The sequence below is a fragment of the Oratosquilla oratoria genome, chromosome 12 (assembly GCF_046742065.1).
Source record: "Oratosquilla oratoria isolate Oo_2021 chromosome 12, ASM4674206v1, whole genome shotgun sequence".
NCBI lineage: Eukaryota > Metazoa > Arthropoda > Malacostraca > Stomatopoda > Squillidae > Oratosquilla > Oratosquilla oratoria.
In genome coordinates this window covers 19,425,414-19,447,913 of record NC_134788.1, presented here as the reverse complement: position 1 = coordinate 19,447,913, position 22,500 = coordinate 19,425,414, and the positions used below count along the sequence as shown (strand labels likewise).

Here is a 22,500-nt window from a genome sequence, read left to right as displayed (position 1 = left end):
AGAAGAAGAACTTGAAGAAGATCTTGAAGAAGAATTCGAAGAAGAGGAACTCGAAGAAGAACTCGAAGAACTCGAAGAAGCAGAAGAAGAACTCGAAGAAGAAAAAGAAGAACTCGAAGAAGAAGAACTCGAAGAAGAACTCAAAGAAGAAGAACTCGAAGAAGAACTCGAAGAAGAAGAAGAACTCGAAGAAGAAGAAGAACTCGGAGAAGAACTCGAAGAAGAAGAAGAAGAACTCGAAAAAGAAGAAGAAGAACTCGAAAAAGAAGAACTCGTAGAAGAAGAAAAACTAGAAGAAGAAGAAGAAGAGGAAGAAGAAGAAGAGCGAGCAGCACCGCAGGCCATGCCCCCCGGCGTATATACTTTTTTTTTAAATTTCAAATTAAGAGTATATCGAATTCATCAACGTGCTGAGATCTCAGGGGCGAAGCCCCTTTCTAACAAAATCTAGTAGTAAATAATAATGAATTGACATATAACTAATAATACATGAAAATCAAAATAGACAAAGGTTAACAAAACAAAACAAATAATATGAAATAAATTATAATCATTACAGCATCTTGCTTAGGTGTTTATCTTAATGATTCTTAAAGCTTTGAACTGAATTATATTGCACTACCTGTGAAGGGAGTTTATTCCATACATTAACTACACGGTTGACAAAGTTGTTTATACCCACTTCCAAATTGAATCTATTTCCGGACAGTTTGAGACCATTGTTTCTCGTCTGATTCTCATTCAATGTGAAAATTTGGTCACTTTTGATGTTGTCAATTCCCTTTAGAATTTTAGAAACTTGTATCAAGTTACTTCTGAGTCTACGTTTTTTTTTTTTTTTTTTTTTTTTTTTTTTTTTTTTTTTTTTTTTTTTTTTTTTTTTTTTTTTTTTTTTTTTAGGGAAAACAGATTCATATGTTTTAGTCGATTTTCGTATGATTTATTTTTTATTTTTGGAATCAGTTTTGTGGCTCCCCGTTGAACTTTTTCCAGTCTGTCAATGTCTTTAATGAGATTCGGTGACCATACGGAAACAGCATATTCCAAATGTAGACGAACTAACGATTTATATAGCTTGTTAATGAGTGATGGACTTTTGAAATCAAATGATCGCGCAATCAGTCCTAGAATCTTATTTGCTTTCTCAGAGACTGAAATACACTGCTTGGATGATTTGAGATCGTTACTGATAATTACGCCGAGAGCTTTTTCACTATTCGCTTTTGTTAACGAATTTCCAAATAACTTGTAATCGTACTTACTGTTATTTTTACCTATATGCATTACCTTGCATTTACTTGTGTTAAATTTCATTAGCCACTTTTCAGACCATTGCTGTAATTCATCTAAATCTTCTTGAATATCTAATTGGTTTAAGTGATCATTTGCCATTCCGCACAGTTTTGTATCATCAGCAAATTTGGAAACAGTAGATTTTAGTCCATGGTCTATATCATTTATATATACTATGAATAGAAGTGGCCCAAGAACGGAACCCTGAGGAACTCCACCTGTAACATGTTTCTATCTAGAAGTTTTTCCATTTAAAACAACCCTCTGTTTTCGACCATTCAACCAATTACTAGTTCAACTTAGTAGGCTACCACTTATTCCGTGCGAAGCTAATTTAGTAAGTAGTCTTTCGTGTGGGACGGTATCAAAAGCTTTTGCAAAGTCTAGATATGTTAAATCTATATTGTTTCTTTTGTCATAATTCGAGATAGCTGTGCTGTAGAATTTGAGTAAGTTAGTCACGCAAGAACGTTTCCGTCTGAAACCATGCTGTCTATCATTTATCAAACGGTTACTTTCTAAATTATGTTCGATAGCATATCTGATGATAGTTTCCATTATTTTTCCTACGATTGAAGTCAAACTTATAGGCCTATAGTTATTTGGTTTCTTTTTGTCACCTTTTTTGAATATAGGAGTAATGTTAGCTAGCTTCCATTCTCTTGGGACATCTCCTGATATGATGGATTTCTTGAAAATAATTTCTAATGGAACAACAATCTCATTTTTCGTTTCCTTTAAGATTCTTGGATGCCAACCGCCAGGCCCTGGTGTTTTATTAACTTTGAGTTTATCTATACACCTTTTAATTTTTTCTTTTGTTATATTTACCGTAGTGAATAAGTTTACCCTAGACTTTTCACAGGTTTCAATTTGGAGTTCATTTTGAGGTGTTTCGCCTTTGTAATCCTTATCCGCCTTTGTAATCCTTTGCCTTTGAATACTGAGCTAAAGTAATTGTTTAAAATATTACACATTCCTTCATTTGAATATTCAAGTTGACCGTCAGCAGATAATAGTGGACCAATGTGATTCCTAACAACCTTTTTATCTAATGTAACTATAGAATTCTTTGGGATTCTCTTTGGATTTATCAGCGATGTTCATCTCGTATTGTCCTTTTCTTTTTTTTGTTGTTATTGTCTTTTTTAAATCTCTCTGTATTGATACATAACTTTCATAGTCATTAGATGCACCCGTGCACTTTTATTTCTTATAAGCCTGTCTCTTTTTCGCAATACTTTTTCAGTTTCTACCTCATGTAAATTCAACTTATACTACATCAGTAAAAAATTAGAATGAATTAATATGAAAATTGTACGTCTGTGAGTGTAATAAAAGATAAGAAATAATTTAGGCCAACAACATGCAGGAAATTCATGTCCCATGAGCATAGCTCCAAAACAGACATACAGTAAACATACATATGGAATAATGTACCCAAGAGTAAATGGAGGTAAAACCGATTTTGTTTCTTAGTCTGAAAAAAAAAAAATGCTAAATACGCCTCTTCTTGGCAGATATTTACTATTTGTCCGAAAAAATCTCGAACTGGCAATTGTTCAATCAGTTGTCGTCATGGTCCAGTGTGGTTCATTTCAGGTTGTCAGATTGTATTAAATAATCATACTTAATTAACAAATTCTTAAGACCCCAAGTGTACTGGAAGTTTGTATTATTTAATCAAGTTACCCCTTAAAAACACATCTTCTATGATGAACCTGAAGCCACCTACTAAACTTTCTTTGAGTTACACTCTGTGTTGGTAAACAAGTTAGAATTGTAGTAATAACCAAGCTGAAGTTGATTTACAGTATCAGTTACAGGTTTGTATTGGCACTGATTTCACCATGAGCGTAATGCATGTTGTGCAATAAATGATCTTCACTGGGCCAAAGCATGTTACGAATACAGTGCTTGTCATATCATGGCTAATTTTTATGGTTAATGTGGGAAAATTCTTGTGGAACTATTCTTAAAAAAAGAAAGAAAAAAAAACAACTATCGGCTATGGCTACTACATACCTTGAATATTTTTGTTTTTGATTGATAAGTGTGTATTGACTTTCTGAAGATATCAACTTATATATATGTAGTTGTCTTAGGTAAAAGCCCAATGACTAGCTTGGTTCATTGTCACAATGTGGTACCTTGGGGGAACCCAGTGTGCCTATTTATCATGTTATTATCAGGTATATTATGGTTTATATACTACTATTGTTATTTTTTATTAATAAATATGTACTGACATAAAAATCTAAACTTATGAATATGAAGTGAACAAAATTGTGATAGATTGCCTACTTCACAGGTATGCAAAGGCCCAATATATACCTGGTACATTTCTTTTTTTATGAACGTGAAATAAATAACTTATATCAATTCTGATTTTTTTTTTTTTTTTTTGCAATTTTTTATTGTGAACTTATGTCCATGCACCAGCCCAAACGTCCTAGGTTGCAGAAACATCCATGGCCCAAATGTCCTGGATTCAGTACATTTTAGTTGCATTCTAATATACCGCTTTTAGGTGATGTCTTATTACAACTTATCACATTTAAGTTAAAACTTCTTCACTGAGTCAAATATGAAATGTTAGGAATTTTTTTAATTGGGCACATGTATGCAATTTAGCATTAGAAAATTAAATATTAGTTTTATGAATTATAATATATAAATGTGATATGCGATTTCCTTGCCAGAAATAAATAAAACACCTTGCTACAAATAACGAATGAAGCTGCTAGGATACAGTCAAGATGCCATGTTGTTGTCTGTCCAGTCCAGTCACTGTCAGATGATAGCTTTTACATCGTGGACCAGGTGTTCTCCCATTTCAGGTGACATTAATAAGCACTGTTACAAAGACAATAGGGCTTCCATGGACATTATGACAGAACACGGGGTTCTGCCATCATCTGTTTCGCCCGAGGTACAATAATAATTAGGCTGTCAGCATCCATGACCATGACGATGACCTGCATGATCTTTAGAATTTGAGGTACTGAATTACTAAATATAGGTTAGGATATGTAGGTTAATTTAAATTAGAATAGACTAATTTATCATCCTTTCAATACTTCGACATCTATCAGAACAAACATGGCATATCATTCAACCACCGTTACCTCATTAACAAATTGGTTTCAGCAAGTTTTTGTTATTGATTTCTGCCAAAAAAATTGCATATTACATTGATGTATTATAATTGACAAATTTAATAATTAATTTTTATTGCTATATCACAAAGGTGTGCACTTCTACAAATCTACCACATGTTATATTTATTTATATTTCATTAATTCATTATAAGTTCATATTTACTTGATTCATAGTCTTGATGTAGACAAAGAATTTTAGGCTTTTTAAGGAAAATTTTATTTAATGCAAGTTAGTTTTCATACAAGTCATATGTATATGTATATATATATGTATATATATATATATATATATATATATATACATATATATGTGTGTACATGTATGTGTATACATATGTGTATATATATATATATATGTATATATATATATATATATATATATATATATATATATATATATATATACATACATACATACATACATACATATACCAAGGCTTTTTCCCCCTTCCAAGGGAGGTAGCCAAAAAGGGAAAGGCATAAAAACACTCCCACCCATTTCATCCCTAAATACACTCCACACTCCTCCCACCCTCCCTCTCATCTGAGCACCACCTGGATGACGGGTCATCCCTGCACCCTGCCCACCGCCCTGGGTCAGAAGCAGTGTCGCAAGACACAGCACATCCACAGCAAGGCCGCTTCATTTAATCGGCGACCCCCCCTCTCCGTCCCCCCTTGCATATAAGGAGAGGACGGGGAGAAATCCCTTCGGGCTGCATCAAAATTTACTCACACATACTACCCCACCCCCCACCCCCCCGCCCATTCCTCCTCATGCAATCACAACATCATCCATATACAACCATTCTCCACTCACCTCTGTCTTCCGTCCTCTCCCTTCCTTCCTCAACAGACATTCCCCTCTTCCCCAAAAATCCCCTTCACCCCATCCATCCACCTCATCCTAGGACGTCCCCTCATGTTCACTCCCTCCACATCTGCCTTCCATACTTCTTTTACTAGTCTTTCTTCTCTCATTCTTTCCATGTGTCCAAACCATCCTAATATTCTTTCATCAACCCTATCTCCCAAATCCTTTTTCACCCCTGTTCTCCTCCTCACCTCCTCATTTCTCACTCTATCCAGCCTAGTAACCCCCACCATACTTCTCAGACACCTCATCTCAAACTCCTCTCTTCTTCTCTTATGTTCCACGTTTCTGCCCCATACAGTGCTGTTGGCACAATCACTCCTTCATACAGTCTCCTCTTCGCATCCATTCCCAAATGTCTATTCCTCATTACACTCTTTAATCCACCAAGGCATTTACTCGCTTCTCTCAATCTACATTCTACCTCCACCTTCACTCCACCTTTTCCTGCTACACTTGCACCCAAGTATCTAAAACTATCCACTTCCTCCAGTCGCTCTCCCTTAATGTTCACTTCCAGTCTACTGCCACTTTCACCCCTTGTACATCTCATCACCTTACTTTTACCCACATTTATCTTTAGTTTTCTTCTATCACATACTCTCCCAAACTCTGCCACCAGCTTCCTCAATCCCTCCTCCGACCCTGCCACAAGCGCAGTGTCGTCCGCAAACAACAGCTGGCTCACCTCCCACTTTTCTCCATTTTCTTTAACCATCTCCAATCCCTGACCCACTACCCTTGCATTCACCTCTCGCACCACCCCATCCATGTATACGTTGAACAGCCAGGGCAACATAACGCATCCTTGACGAAGTCCCACCTTTACTTCTAACCACTCACTCTCTCCATTTCTAATCCTGACACAAGCTCTACTACTCTCATAAAAACTCTTGACAGCACCCAAAAGCTTTCCTCCTATCCCATAAATCTACATAACCTCCCACAGTGCCTTTCTGTCTACCCTATCATAAGCCTTTTCCAGATCCATAAAAGCCCAAAAAACATCCTACCCCTTTCCTATAGCTTTCTCACATATCTGTTTTACCACAAGGATCTGATCTACACAACCTCTACCTGTCCTAAAGCCACACTGTTCCTCACCAATTACTCCTTCTGTTCCTCTCCTAATCCTCTCAATCAAGATCCTCCCATAAGCCTTCCCTACTACACTTAACAGGCTAATCCCTCTGAAACTACTACATTCACACTTGTCCCCTTTTCCCTTGTAAAGAGGAACTATACAGGCACTTCTCCAGTCCTCCGGTACTCTACCCTCTCTCCAGCAAACATTAAATAACCTCACCAACCATATATGTATATATATATATATATATATATATATATATATATATATATGTATGTATATATATATGTATGTATATATATATATATATATATATATATATATATGTATATATATGATGTGTCAGAAAACTATCTATATTTCTTATTCACTAGTAAAAACTGGTCAAAGTATCACACTTGATATCATACAAACTGCTCAGGCTTTGAATCCTCTATTGATTAACACAATAGATATCAAATAAAGTACTCTAGAATGAAATGGAGTATACTTTGTTAATTTAAAATAATTTTCTGTGTTTTCTTGGTTAATGATAATAAAAAAAATCTTGTAATATGTTCTGAAGCAAAATGACTGACATATCAGGTGTTGAAATGGGTGTGTAGAAAAAAGAAATGTTTATTTATCCTTATGCTACAGGCTAATAGAAAATGTTATTCTTTTAAGGTTGTCAGACACTTAATTAATGTTGGCCTGGGAAGTATCAAAATATACAGATATATATATGTATATATATATGTATATATATATATATATATATATATATAATATATACAGTATATATATAAATATATATATGTATATATATAAATATATGCGTATATATATATATATACATATATATATATATATATATGAGAGAGAATGTGGGTGGGGAAGGGCAAACGAAGATGTGTTAGGAATAGAGTTTAATGTCCTAACGTTGCGACCAACTTGGTCTTCTTCAGAGGACTACAGCATTACAGACGGATCACAGTTCTTATATTCGTAGTGAGAGGGAACCCGCCAAGGTATGAGCGTCATGTTTTCCCTTTGGCTAACGATTTAATTATTAGGACACTTGCTGCTTTCGAGAGGCATTTAAATCCGTCTCTGTCGTTGTTGTTCTTGTTGGCGGCGATATGTGCAGCTTCCACAGTTTTTCTCATTTTCTTCTCAAATCCCTCGTGTAGAATTTCTGCGTTGTTCCAATCAGGTAGATGTCCACATTTGTCCAGGTGACGAACCAGGGAGTTAGATGTTCTATGAGCCCCGAGATCGTTTTTGTGCTCATTCAAGCGTTTATTGAACCCTCGACCTGACTCACCGAAATAAGATGATGGACAACCGTTGCATGGAATACGGTAAATGACACTGAGATTATTACGCATATTATTATGTTTCTTAAATATTTTTCCTATTTTATTGGAAGATATTTTTGCTATATTTATTCCACCTTTTAACAAATAATCATCAATATCTATGGTGTTTATAGAATTAGGGACAGAAATAAAATGAGACTTATCCTTTCCCGGGGTTCGGGGATAAGTCTCATTTTATTTCTGTCCCTAATTCTATAAACACCATAGCTATTGATGATTATTTATTAAAAGGTGGAATAAATATAGCAAAAATATCTTCCAATAAAATAGGAAAAATATTTAAGAAACATAATAATATGCGTAATAATCTCAGTGTCATTTACCGTATTCCATGCAACGGTTGTCCATCATCTTATTTTGGTGAGTCAGGTCGAGGGTTCAATAAACGCTTGAATGAGCACAAAAACGATCTCAGGGCTCATAGAACATCTAACTCCCTGGTTCGTCACCTGGACAAATGTGGACATCTACCTGATTGGAACAACGCAGAAATTCTACACGAGGGATTTGAGAAGAAAATGAGAAAAACTGTGGAAGCTGCACATATCGCCGCCAACAAGAACAACAACGACAGAGACGGATTTAAATGCCTCTCGAAAGCAGCAAGTGTCCTAATAATTAAATCGTTAGCCAAAGGGAAAACATGACGCTCATACCTTGGCGGGTTCCCTCTCACTACGAATATAAGAATTGTGATCCGTCTGTAATGCTGTAGTCCTCTGAAGAAGACCAAGTTGGTCGCAACGTTAGGACATTAAACTCTATTCCTAACACATCTTCGTTTGCCCTTCCCCACCCACATTCTCTCTCATTTGTCTGAAATAATTTTAAATATATATATATATATATATATATATATATATTTGTGTATTTTGGGAGCAGGTTCTCTTTTAAACATGTTTGATTGAATACGACAGCATTCTGGAAGTTGTTGACTTTCTTGTATTTTCTATTTTTCTAATTATATTCTTCCCTTGGATAGGGTGGGCATAGACCAATTCCTTATACTTCTCCATTTTATTACACGACGTTTCGTCTCTAATAAGACATCTTCTGGTATTTCTGTTTTAAAGATACAATAGATATTTATGATACTAGTCTGAATTACATTGATTGTTGCACATTTACAATTTATATCAAATCTTACAATTACATTTACATTTTAAATTTGAATGAATAATAACACTAAAGATAATATTATTAATAATAATAATGATAATAATAATATTAATAACTACTTCTTGCCTTAGGTGAAAAGGATGGCTGGCTACATGTTGACCCTGGGCGACCTTCTCCTAGGAAGGTGTGAGGAGATTAGCGGATTACCCGTGACCTCTGTCCTTTTAAATGGTTCAGAGACCTGATGAGGAGAGGGGGTGTGTGGAGGGGGTGGGGGAGGAGGAGGAGGAGGGAGAGGAGAGGGTGAAGCTGAGGGGGAGGGGGTGGTAGGGGCGGAATATTGCAATTTATGGCTATACAAGGGGATATTAGATATTAGGTCACATTGCAAATTGATGGAAGGGGCTTTTTCTCTAATGTATATAGATTCTAAGAGCTGGAGTTTTCTTGAATTATAATGGTGTCCAATGATTTTAGTATTTTTAGATATTAAATCCCTTGTGATTACTATGTTGTGGCATTTCTTTAGGTGTTCTTTTATCGCCCCCGTTTGCTGATGGTATGTTAATCTTCTGCCTAAAGTACATTGTGTATAACCAATGTAACTCGCTGGAAGTGCAAAGCCTTCCTCTGGACAAGTGAATTCATAAATTACATTGGTTCTTTGTAATGCCTCAGGTTTGAACAGGTTATTTTCCATCACTAGTGAAGATGTTTTGGGATTCTTATAGTAGATGATGACTTTTATTTCATCTTCCTTGTTTACGGGGTGGCAATTTTTCTTTATTATATCTCTGACAGCTTTCTCATCTTTTTTGTATGCTTCTGTATAAGTGTTGTGGTAAAATATGTTTATCTGGTGTTTTGCTTTGGATTTACTCTGCGTGTTGTCCTTGGAATAAAATCTATGAAGCATTTCTTTTGTCATGTTGTCAAAATCAGTATTAGAATAACCATTATTAATGAGCAATTGTCTTATGTGTTTAAGTTCATTGTGTAGAGCTTTCCATGATGAGCATACTAGTAAGGCTCTTTTTATATATGCTCTGATGACACCTTTTTTATAATTTTCTGTGCATTCCCCGTTTCCATTCATGCATTTGTTTAAGTTGGTAGGCTTCCGGTATACATTCAAGGTATATTTATTGGGTTTGGAATCTACTAATATGTCTAGAAAGGGGAGAGTTCCATTCTTGTTCAATTCAACAGTAAAAGAGAGCCCAGAAATCTCTTGGAGGTGGTACCTTAGTAGTTCTAGGTCTTTAGTTGATTTAGTGCTAACAAATATATCATCAATGTATCTGCAATAAATATGTGGTGTCAGATCGCTGTTTTGGAAAACCCTATGTTCTACTTCAGCCATAAATGCTTGGGCAAATAGGACTCCTAGTGGTGACCCCATGGATACACCGTCCGTTTGCATATAAATTTTTCCCTCTGGGCATCTGAATGGGACCTCTGTGGTGCAAGTTTCTAATAATGCTTTCATAAAGTTGTGTGGGATTTTGGGTGGTGGGAGATCACTGTGATGGTATACATAGTCTAATATGATATTAATAGTTCTTGTGACGGGAATTTCAGTAAAGAGATTTTGGGCGTCTAAAGATGCGATGGGACCTTTGGTCTGGTTGGTATTTAAAAGGTCGATGAATTCCTCGGTTGAGCGGAGGGAGTAGGTAGTGGGGATATAAGGAGAAATGATATTATGAAGGATTTTAGCAACTTGGTAAGAAGGAGTGGAAATTTGTGATATAATAGGCCTAAGTGGGTTATTCTCCTTGTGGGTTTTAACGTTACCATAAAAATATCCTGGTTGGAAATCTCCAACTAGTTTGCTAAATTTAGTACCCCCTATCTCTGCATTAACCCCGGTGATGAGGTTATTTAATTTCTTTTTCAGATTTTCTATTGGGTTACGAGAAATTAATTTAAATTTTGAATGATCCTGTAAAATATCTCTACACTTCTCAATATACACACTTTTGTCTAATATCACATAACATGAGGACTTATCTGCTTTTCTGATGATAATTTTCTCGTTTTCTCTGAGTTGTCTGGCTGCTTCTTTTAGGCGCGGTGAGAGTAGTGGGGTGGTGTTGTGTTGGTGACGTGATTTTGTGCTCTCACTTCGAAGTTGTTCTTGGAGGTCTTGGTTGACGGAGATTTTGCCTTCTTTCTCTAATTTGCAGATGTCTTCGAAGAGGGCTGCCATTGTAATTTATGAATTCACTTGTCCAGAGGAAGGCTTTGCACTTCCAGCGAGTTACATTGGTTATACACAATGTACTTTAGGCAGAAGATTAACATACCATCAGCAAACGGGGGCGATAAAAGAACACCTAAAGAAATGCCACAACATAGTAATCACAAGGGATTTAATATCTAAAAATACTAAAATCATTGGACACCATTATAATTCAAGAAAACTCCAGCTCTTAGAATCTATATACATTAGAGAAAAAGCCCCTTCCATCAATTTGCAATGTGACCTAATATCCCCTTGTATAGCCATAAATTGCAATATTCCGCCCCTACCACCCCCTCCCCCTCAGCTTCACCCTCTCCTCTCCCTCCTCCTCCTCCTCCTCCCCCACCCCCTCCACACACCCCCTCTCCTCATCAGGTCTCTGAACCATTTAAAAGGACAGAGGTCACGGGTAATCCGCTAATCTCCTCACACCTTCCTAGGAGAAGGTCGCCCAGGGTCAACATGTAGCCAGCCATCCTTTTCACCTAAGGCAAGAAGTAGTTATTAATATTATTATTATCATTATTATTATTAATAATATTATCTTTAGTGTTATTATTCATTCAAATTTAAAATGTAAATGTAATTGTAAGATTTGATATAAATTGTAAATGTGCAACAATCAATGTAATTCAGACTAGTATCATAAATATCTATTGTATCTTTAAAACAGAAATACCAGAAGATGTCTTATTAGAGACGAAACGTCGTGTAATAAAATGGAGAAGTATAAGGAATTGGTCTATGCCCACCCTATCCAAGGGAAGAATATAATTAGAAAAATAGAAAATACAAGAAAGAAAATCAACAACTTCCAGAATGCTGTCGTATTCAATCAAACATATATATATATATGTATATGTGTGTGTATATATATATTATTTATACATACACATATATATATATAAATATATATATATATTTATATATATGTATATATGTATATATATATGTATATATATATATACATATATATATATATTTATATATACATAAATACATATAAACTATATATATATATCATATATGTATATACAGTATGCATGGAAAGTAATGACGCCGCCCTAAATGAAACCTGTAAACTGAAGGTGAAGGTTAGTTTGCATGTGAAAATATATGAAATAATGCAAATTATGGTACATATAGAAATTGGTTAAAATGAATATCCCTTCCAATGTGTCACCTTCTGGAGATGTCCTGGAACTGATAGTGCCAAGAAATATTCAACATGGACAGATGAACAGTGGAAAACAGTCTTCTGGAGTGACGAATCGACTCTCACAGTGACTGGCACCCCAGCAACCAAGGCCTACTGCAAGCCTGGTGATGACCCCTTGAAACCTCGCTTCACGAACAAGGTCATCAAGCACCCTGCCTCACTTATGGTTTGGGCAGGATTTACCTATTATGGTGTTGGCAAGCTGGTTGTACTCCCTGCTAATGAAAAAGTAAATCAGTATATCTATCTGGAGTTATTGGCTGACTATCCTCCTGACTGTTTTGAGGAGACCAAGGCCGAGGTTTTTATGCAGGATGGAGCACCTGCTCACACGGCCAAACTTGTGACAGGCTGGCTAAGAAACTGTGAAGTGAGTTATATTAAAGACTGGTCAGGTAACAGTCCCAATATTAACCCGATAGAAAACCTTTGGGGTTTAATGAAAAGAAAATGACGTGACATGGACACCTCATCAGTGCTATGGTTGGAATCTGCTATTCACCAGCTCTGGGCCTCCATTCCTTAAACAACCCTCCAGAACCTCCCTTGCACTATCAGTTCCAGGACATCTCCAGAAGGTGATACAGAAGAAGGTATATTCATTTTAACCAATTTCTATATGTAAGTACTATAATTTGTATTATTTTATATATTTTCACATGCAAACTAACCTTCACCTTCAGTTTACAGGTTTCATTAAGGGCGGCGTCATTACTTTCCGTGCATACTGTACATATACATATATATATATATATATATATATATATATATATATATTTTATACATATATATGTGTATATGTATATATATATATATATATATATATAAATATATATATATATATATATATATATATATATATATTTTATACATATATATGTGTATATGTATATATATGTGTGTGTGTGTATTTACCTAGTTGTATTATACAGGAAGGGAGCTATGCTCGTGGTGACCCATCTTTGTATCTCTCAGCATCAAGTTTTTGTCTTAAAATCTTGAATAGTGTTTGCACACGCTGTTTCTTTGTCTAATTTGTTCTAGGCATCAATCACTCTGTGTGGAAAGCTATTTTTTTCAGATCTCTTCTGTAATTATCTTTTTTGAGTTTCTTTTTGTGTCCTCTTGTTTATTTTCTTCAATAAATCATTCTTATCTAAGATTTCCATCCCTTTCATAATTCTATAGATAGTTAGTAGGTCTCCTCTTTCCCTACTTTGTTCCAGAGTTGGTAATTCCAATTTGAACAGTCTTTGTTCATATGTCATTTTGGAAAGAGTTGGTGCCATTTTTATTGTTGCTCTTTGTATTCTTTCTGATTTTTTTATATTCTTTTTGTTACTGGGTGTCCATAGTGTTGCTGTGTACTCAAGTTTTGGTCTTATTAGCATAGTTAATTTTTTTTTTATCATTTCCTCATCCAAATAGACAAATGCCACTTTTATTGACCTCAATAAATTGTAGAATTCTCCAACCATTTTATTAATATCTTTGTTCGGTGTCTTTATCTTTGCTGATCATCACTCCAAGGTGTTCTTCACCAATTTTATAATCTCTCGATATTCTGTTTTTACTTTTACCAAATTCCATTATACTACATTTCTTGATATTGAATTTCACCTCTCACTTTTAAGTCCATTTCCAGATCTTGTCCAAGCCTTGTTGTAATGAGTTGCAATCCTCCTCCGTTCTTAGTTTCTTTAGTATTTTTGTGTCGTCTGCAAAGAAATTCATATAACACTCTACTTCTTCATCCTGGGGTGTGTGTGTATATATACATGTATATATATATAGAGACATTGGGACAAATTATGGGAAAGGTGGAGGGGGAAACGTGGGTCTTTATCTGAATATCGAGTTTATTCCTAGGAATAAACTCGATATTCAGATAAAGACCCGTGTTTCCCCCTCCACCTTTCCCATAAGTATATATATATATATATATATATACAGTATATATACTGTATATATATACATGCACATACATACATACACATGTTTCTGCCCCATATAGTGCTGTCAACACAATCACCCCTTCATATAGTCTCCTCTTTGCATCCAATCCCAAATGCCTTTTTCTCATGACACTTTTTCTCTTCCATCACCACTCCTCCTCCTTTTCCTAGGGCCACATGGGACGTCAAATACCTAAAGTTATCCACTTCCTCCAGCCTCTATTCTTTAAGACTGACATCCAACTCTCTGCCATCCTCTCTCCTTGTACATCTTATCACTTTACTTCTATCCATATTTACCTTCAACTTTCTCTTATTGCATGCCTTCTCAAACTCCACCACTAACTCCTGTAATTCCTCCTCTGGCCCTTCCACAAACACAGTGTCTTCAGTAAACAACAACTGGCTCATGTCCCACTTGTCTTTATTTTCTTTGACCATCTCCAATTCCCTGCCCATTACCCTCACCTTAACCTCCCGCATCACCGCATCCATGGGCACATGCCTATCACAGTCCCACCCCTCAAACTACTCACTTTTTCCATTTCCAATTCTGACATGCTTGACTAATGTTGTAAAAACTCTTGACAGCCCATAACAGCTTTCTCCCAATCCCATATATAAGCAAAACTTCCCGCAATGTCTTACTGTCTTATCTGTTATAAGCCTTTTCCAAATCTATAGAAGCCCAAAAACACACTTTTCCTAAAACTTTCTCACATATGTGCCTTACCACAAAAATCTGTTTCATGGAACCCCTTCCTTTCCTAAACCCACACTGTTCCTCAGCAATTACTACCTCTGTTCCTCTCCTAATCTTCTTAATGAAATCCATCCCATATACTTTCCCAACTACACACAACAAACTGATCCCTCTGAAACTACTACACTCATATTGGTCCCCTTGTCCTTTGTAAAACAGAACTATACAGGCACTCCTCCAGTCGTCTGGCATTTCATCCTCCCTTAGACACACATTAAACAACCTCACTAGCTAGTCCACTATAATTGTACCTCCCTTCTTCAGACACTCTGCATGACATCCATCTAATCAAGATGCTTTACCTGCTGTCATCATTTTCAAAACTATTTGCACCTCATATTTATTCATTTTTTCTATTTCTCCTCCCTTTTCCTCTGCCCTCACTGATTTTCTTCTTAGCACCTCCAATGTTACTATCAATCCTTCCACATGCTACTCCACATTCATTAGTGCTCTAAAATACTCTGCCCACCTTCCTCTTAACACCTCTCCTGTTAACATCTGTCCATCTGTGCCTTTTATGTTTACATATAAACACACACACACACACACACACACACACACACACACACACACACACACACACACACACACACACACACACACACACACACACACACACACACCCTTTCGTCGAATGGACGGCGAGAACTAGAGTTCTGAAGAAAAAGGAAAATCTACGTGGATCTCAACGTCCAGGAAGTGCCTTATTGTATTTATAGGGAAGGGGAGAGCTCGTGGTATAGTGGGGGGTGATAGGGAAGGAGAAAGGTAGGGATTATTGAGGGAAATGGAAGGAAATGAGAAAGAGGGGGACATGGTCCAGGAGGCGAGGCATCTTGTAAACAAAAGGCGGACTGATGACGTTGAATTTGGGGATGACGGGATCAACAAAAATGTAAAGATTAGAAGTATAGATGAGAGCAGCACAGTGGAAGGTGATGTAATAGTTTCCAGGGATTTAAAGAGGGTGGGGGGGATACCAACCTCCCCCGATTGGCAAGACTAGAGGAGAAATTTGATAAGATGACCGAGCATTGGGAAAACAGGTTCGGTAACGTGGCCAAAATTGCACAAAGAGTTGGAAGAACTAGAGAAGGTGAACAAAAACTTAACTTTAGAAATAGAATAATTAAAAAAACAGTTAAATGAAGTTAAAAAAGAGAATGAGGAATTAAAGAGGAATAATAAAGACAATAAAGAGGCCATAGCAAAGGAAGCACAGGGCTGGAAAAAATCCAAGAAAGCAGTAAAGTTGCATTTACTGACATAAACAACAAATGAAAGAACAAACTAAAGACTCAGTTATTAAAGTAATGAGACAGAAGGAGAATATAGTAAGAGACTTAGCAGACAAAAATAAATGTATAATTAGTAATGGAAGAGAAATTTAACCAAAACAGAACCACAAGAATTAAAGAGGAAAAGAAAAAGTAAACAGTTTACTAGAATTAGTTCAGGAAGATGAACCTGAAATCATGAAACAAATTGAAGAGATGTTTAGGCTCGGAAAATATAGTACAGATAAGACCAGACCAATTAAGATTAAATTTAGGTCACAAACAACAGCAGAGAATATCTAAGCAAAAACAGGGAAGCTAGCAAGTGAACAATATAAAAAGGTATGAATAAAAAGAGAAATTAATAAAGAAGAAAGAGAGGAAGAAAAACTGAAAAGGCAAGAAGCTAAAGAAAAAAACGAGAACATAACGGAGTCAGAAAAAGGAGAGTACTGTAAAGTAGTGAATATGAAAGTGAGGAAATAGGCCATAACAGAGAGAAACAAAAAAGAAACAGAAAATACAATGGAAATAACAGAAAGTTAAGAGTGTCCTACACAAATATAGATGGATTAATAACAGGACTGAATGAACTGAACGAGTATCTGAAGGAAAAAGAACTGGACATAATGGGAATTGTAGAGACAAAATTAAAAGCTCCACTACCACCCAACAGCATAGGACACAATGCATATAATTATTGGATTAGAAACAGAGAGGTAAAACAAGGGGGTGGAGTTATGTTCCTGGCTAAGAAGGATATAAACGTGAAGAGTGTCACATTTGGAAAGAATAGAGTAGAGATGATTATGATAGAAGTAGAAGACAGAGATAAGAAGAGCAAAAAGTTTGTAATAAACTACGTGCCCCCAAAAACAGTCTCGTGGAAAGAGAGTGAACATAAAAGTATGTTAGAAGACACAAGAATAACATTAAACAAGATAATGGAAGATGGAGGAAGAATAGTTATGATGGGCGACTTTAATTGCAAAGAAGTCTGCTGGGAAGAGATGACAGTAAAGGGTGGAGAAGACTCATGGGGAAATGTTCTACTTGAGATGATTATTGACCACACAATGACACAATGGATTCAAGAGAACACTAGGTATAGAAATGAAGAAGAACCATCGAGACTAGACCTAATATTCACATCAGAATCTGAAATAGTGGAAAAGATAGAATACCAGGCACCAGTAAGTAAAAGTGACCACATATTGATAGAACTAGAACTAAATGAGAAAATATACATGAAAAGAAATGAACAATATAGAAAAGGAAGATTGATGTATGAAAAAACAAATTTTGATAAAATAAGATAATTCTCTCAAAATGAAAACTGGGAAAGAATACACAAAGAAGATACAACAGTAGAAGAGAAATGGAATATTTTGACAAAAAATTATAAAAAAAAAAAAAGGAGTGGAAAAGTATGTCCCAAGACAAAAACCAGAAAAAGAATATGTAAAGTGTTGGTACAACAAAAGTTGTAGGGAGTTAAAAGACAAAAGAGACAATGCTTGGACTAAATGGAAGAAATACAAAAGACCTGAAAAATGGAAAATATATACTTGTTATAGAAATGAATATGTACAAGCATGCAGAGAGGAAAAGAGAAAATATGAAAAAGATGTCATAGAAAAATGTAAAGATCAACCAAAACTATTCTACAGATTTGTAAACAAAATTAAAAACAAACAAGATTTGAAGAAATTAAGACAAGGAGGAGTTGAATACACAGAGGAAATAGAAATGGCAGAAATTATGAACAAGCATTTTAAATCTGTGTTTACAAGGGAAAACATACAACCTGAAGAGATTGAATGGAAAGAGAAAGTCCCCCCTATGAAAGAAATAGAAGTAACAAAGAATGAAATAATGAAACACTTGACTAATCTTGATGTCAGAAAATTGCATGGACCAGATGAAATAGCAAGCTGGATTTTGAAAGAATGCAGGAATGAACTGGCAGACAAAATACATAGCATAATAAATAGTTCCTTGAAAGAAGGAAAAGTTCCAGAAGATTGGAAAAAAGCAAATATAGTACCTATATATAAAGGGGAAAATAAAGAAGACCCTACCAACTATAGACCAGTCTATCTAACAAGTACAATAGCAAATATTTGTGAAAGAATTATCAAAAGTAAATAGGTAAAATATTTAGAAAAAAAGAGCATGCTAAATCCAAGGCAATTTGGATTCAGACAAGGACGATCATGCGTCATCAATTTAATATGTTTCTATTCAAGGCTAATAGATATAATACAAGAAAGAGATGGATGGGCTGATTGTGCATTTCTTACCTAAAAATAGCTTTTGACAAAGTACCACATAAGAAGTTGCTTAAGAAATTAGAAACTGAAGGAGGAATACAGGGCAAACTGCTTAAATGGATGGAAGACTTTTTGCAAGAAAGAAAAGTGAGAGTAGTGATAAGAGAGAAACACTCAAAATGGGATGAAGTAATAAGCGGTGTTCCACAAGGAACAGTTCTGGCCCCAATAATGTTTGCTATATATATTAATGATATGGATGAAGAAATTGAAAGTTATATGAGCTTCTTTGCAGATAATGCAGAACTATTAAAAAAAAGTGAACACGGAAGAAGATTGTGAGTTACTACAGAGTGATCTAAATAAAGTATGGGAATGGAGTAGGAAGTGGGAGATGGAGTTCAATACTAAAAAGTGTAGTATAATGAAATTTGGAAAAAGCAAAAACAGAATAACAGGATCATATAAATTGGGAGAAGAAGGAATAAAAAGGTAGAAAATGAGAAGGACCTGGGAGTCATTGTTATGGATAACAACATATAAATAAGATTTTTGGAGAAACTTATAATTTAATAAGAACAATCAAAGTGGCATTTACATACCTGGATGAAGAAATGGTGAAGAAAATTCTAATCACTGATAAGACCAAGATTGGAATATGCAGCAACGATGTGGTCACCAAGTACAAAAAAAAAAAAAAAAAAAAAAATGTATAAAAAAACTTGAAAGAATACAAAGAGCAATTACAAAATTGGCACCAACACTCTCAAAACTATCATATGAGGAGAGGTTGGCAAAACTTGAACTACAGACATTGAAGCAAAGAAGAGAGAGAGGAGATTTGATAGCTATTTACAGAATCATGAAAGGTATAGAAATTATTGATAGAGAGAATCTGATAAAATGGGATGATAGAAATACAAGAGGACACGGAAAGAAAATCAAGAAAGCTATAGAAAAGATCTGAAAAAGAACAGCTTTCCTCACAGAGTAATAGACAGTTGGAACAAGTTAGATGAGAAAGTGGTGTGTACAAAAACAATACATGAATCTAAAAATAGTTTAGATAAAATGAGATATGAAAACGGGACACCACAAGCATAGCTCCCCTTCCCGTAAAATACAACTAGGTAAATACAACTAGGTAAATACACACACACACACGCACACAGTTATAGATATCTGGAACATACTAAATGAGGAAACAGTGAGTGCTAAAACTATCTTTCCCTGTTGACGTTTCCCATTTTCATATGGGGTCGCTGTTCCTCGCTAGTCATTTCCACTTGTGCTAAAACTATACAACATTTTAAGAACAAACTGAATGCGGAAAGATACAAAAGCGGGTCACTATGAGCATAGCTCTCTTCCTGTAAAATACAACTAGGTAAATACATACATATGTGTATGTGTATACATATATATATATATATATATATATATATATATATATATGTGTGTGTGTGTGTGTGTGTGTGCATGTGTGTTTATGTATGTGATTCACTATGGTCTTGGATCATGTGTTGAATCATGATCGGCAGCTATTTCTCTCTTAGAAGAGCGCTCAGAGCTCATATATGACCGATCTATGGGTAATGCTGTGACCTTGCACACACACACACCCTGAATTCCCTGCCCACGAGAGTTGGGGTAACGACTCGTAGCACAGCAATACCGAAATTATTTCAGCCCTGGGCAGGATATGAACTCGGGCCGCCATAGTGGTTTCTATGTATGTGTGCTTCTATAGCATTCTTATAGTCGTTGAACTTCTTTATAGCATTCTCAGCTTTTCCAGTAATTATTTTTCCTTTAAGAGGATGAGGGTAAATTAGGTTTCCATAATCTTCCGTTTATTTCAACATTTCATCTTTAATAAGACATTATGAAGATTAACCTTAATAATAGAGTACAATTGATAGGTACACACTATAAGAAAAATGCAATTGATATGAAACAATGAGAAATATATATGGTTGATGATAGGGAGGGAGGCTGCCACTGACCGACCAAGCACCTTTGTTAACGCACAGCTAAACCAGTTGACATTTCCAGGCAGCAACTGAAGAGTTAACATGGTCGAAAAGGGAACCTTGGGCGGCCAGCCATGGCAGATGGTCTTGAGGGGCAACATGGAATGCTTGGAGTACTTGTACACCTCGGGCGAGTACAGCGACCTGGACATCATCTTTCCAGAAGGGGTTTGCATCAAGGTAAGTGTGGATACTCGCCTTGAACATCTTGGACTTCTTGAGCAAGATGGGTGGTGTTTTCAAGTGTCCCCGAGGAAGGCTTTGGACGTAATCTGTGACTCCCTCAGGCCCACAGGCTGATCCTGTCCATGAAGTCGCCCGTGTTCGGCGCCATGCTGATGGGACCCATGGCGGCTACCGGTAAGCAGCTCAACCTTCCAGAGGATCCCCATGAGGTCTTCCGGAAGCTTCTGGATCACACGTACCTGGACCGGATGGACCTGGAGTCTGTTGAAGAGGCTCTTGAGGTGTATACCCTGGCCCACAAGTACCTGATGGAACCTGCAAGGAAAACTTGTCTGCAGGTATGGGGGGTCCATTTACCCTAGTTATCCTGTCTGATATCTCTCAAATTATCTGAGTGATCTATCTACAACAAGTTTCATCTTGTTGAATTACTACATTCATCTGTGTATGTGAAATGATGCTGTTGATGTGTGAAACAGAGCGTGAGCCCATCCACGCAAGCCCATAGCCACGGAGGGGTTATGTAGGGGCTTAACCCCACACACAAAATGAGTAGCCCCCCAGTACTCTCAACCTCATATATTTGTATTTTTCAGTCTTTTTTGTATATATATCGAGTGTCAGAACAAAACTGCAAGTTGCTTTATAGTTTGGTGCAAACCAATGGGTTTCGAGAATATTCTTGCCACAATTTTTTTTTTTTTTTTAAATCTATTATCTTGCAACCTGGTGCAACTTACACATGCTTCTTGCACTGCATAACCCATACATGATTTCCAATGCACTGTTGGCCCTGACTGATGATCATATACTGTATATATACATATATATATATATATATATATATATATACATATATATATATATATATATATATATATATATATAAATATATATATAATAATATATATACATATATGTATATATATATATATACATATATGTATATATATATACATATATGTATATATATATATATACATATATGTATATACATATATGTATATATATATATATATATATGTATAATATATAAATATATATATATATATATGTATATATATATATATATATATATATATATATATATATATATATATATATATATATATAAATAAAGAAAAGGAATACAAGAAGAAACTGAGAGAGAAGTGGGAGGGAGTGAAGGATAGAGTAGAGCTAAGAGTGGAAGAGGAATGGGGATGGTTCAAGGAGGGAGTCACAAAGTGTACAAAGATGTTGTGTGACACAAGTGATGGGATGAAGAAGCAAAGAAAGTTGTATATGAGAAGAATCAAGCATTCACAGATTGATTATAAAATAGAATGAGAGAATCAAATGAGAGATACAAAGAAAAGAGAAGAGAAGTAAAGTATAAGATAAAGGAGGCAAAGAGGAGAGCAGATGTGAAACAGGATAAGAGTATGACAGAAAATTTTGAAAGTAATAAAAAGATGTTTTTGAAAGAAAGTAAGAGAGGAATAGGAAGTGAGTCAAGCAAAGAAGAAAAGGTGAAAGGTGCAGATGGAGAGATGATAATGGAAGAAATGGCAGTAAGAGGAAGATGGGCAGAATTGCTAAAAGTGAAGGATGATAGGGAGGGAAAGGTAGTTGCAGTGGGAAGCGGTAAGGAAATGAGTGATGAGTG

At 35.7% G+C, this 22,500-nt stretch overlaps 1 protein-coding gene across 2 annotated transcripts in view; it reads left to right on the top strand.

Annotated features, from left to right (window-relative positions):
• LOC143031050 (BTB/POZ domain-containing protein 6-B-like) overlaps nucleotides 1–22,500 on the top strand; it is a 554,488-nt gene that overhangs the window by 499,152 nt on the left and 32,836 nt on the right. Inside the window, exons 1-3 of one of the 2 annotated variants that reach the window (XM_076194424.1) lie at nucleotides 2,997–3,119; nucleotides 20,689–20,846; nucleotides 20,954–21,190. In XM_076194424.1, coding sequence (XP_076050539.1) covers nucleotides 20,709–20,846; nucleotides 20,954–21,190 — 375 coding nt within the window. In that variant the 5' untranslated portion in view covers nucleotides 2,997–3,119; nucleotides 20,689–20,708. Of the gene's footprint in view, nucleotides 1–2,996; nucleotides 3,120–20,688; nucleotides 20,847–20,953; nucleotides 21,191–22,500 lie in introns of those variants that run through there. The other variant, XM_076194425.1, reaches the window with a different exon arrangement.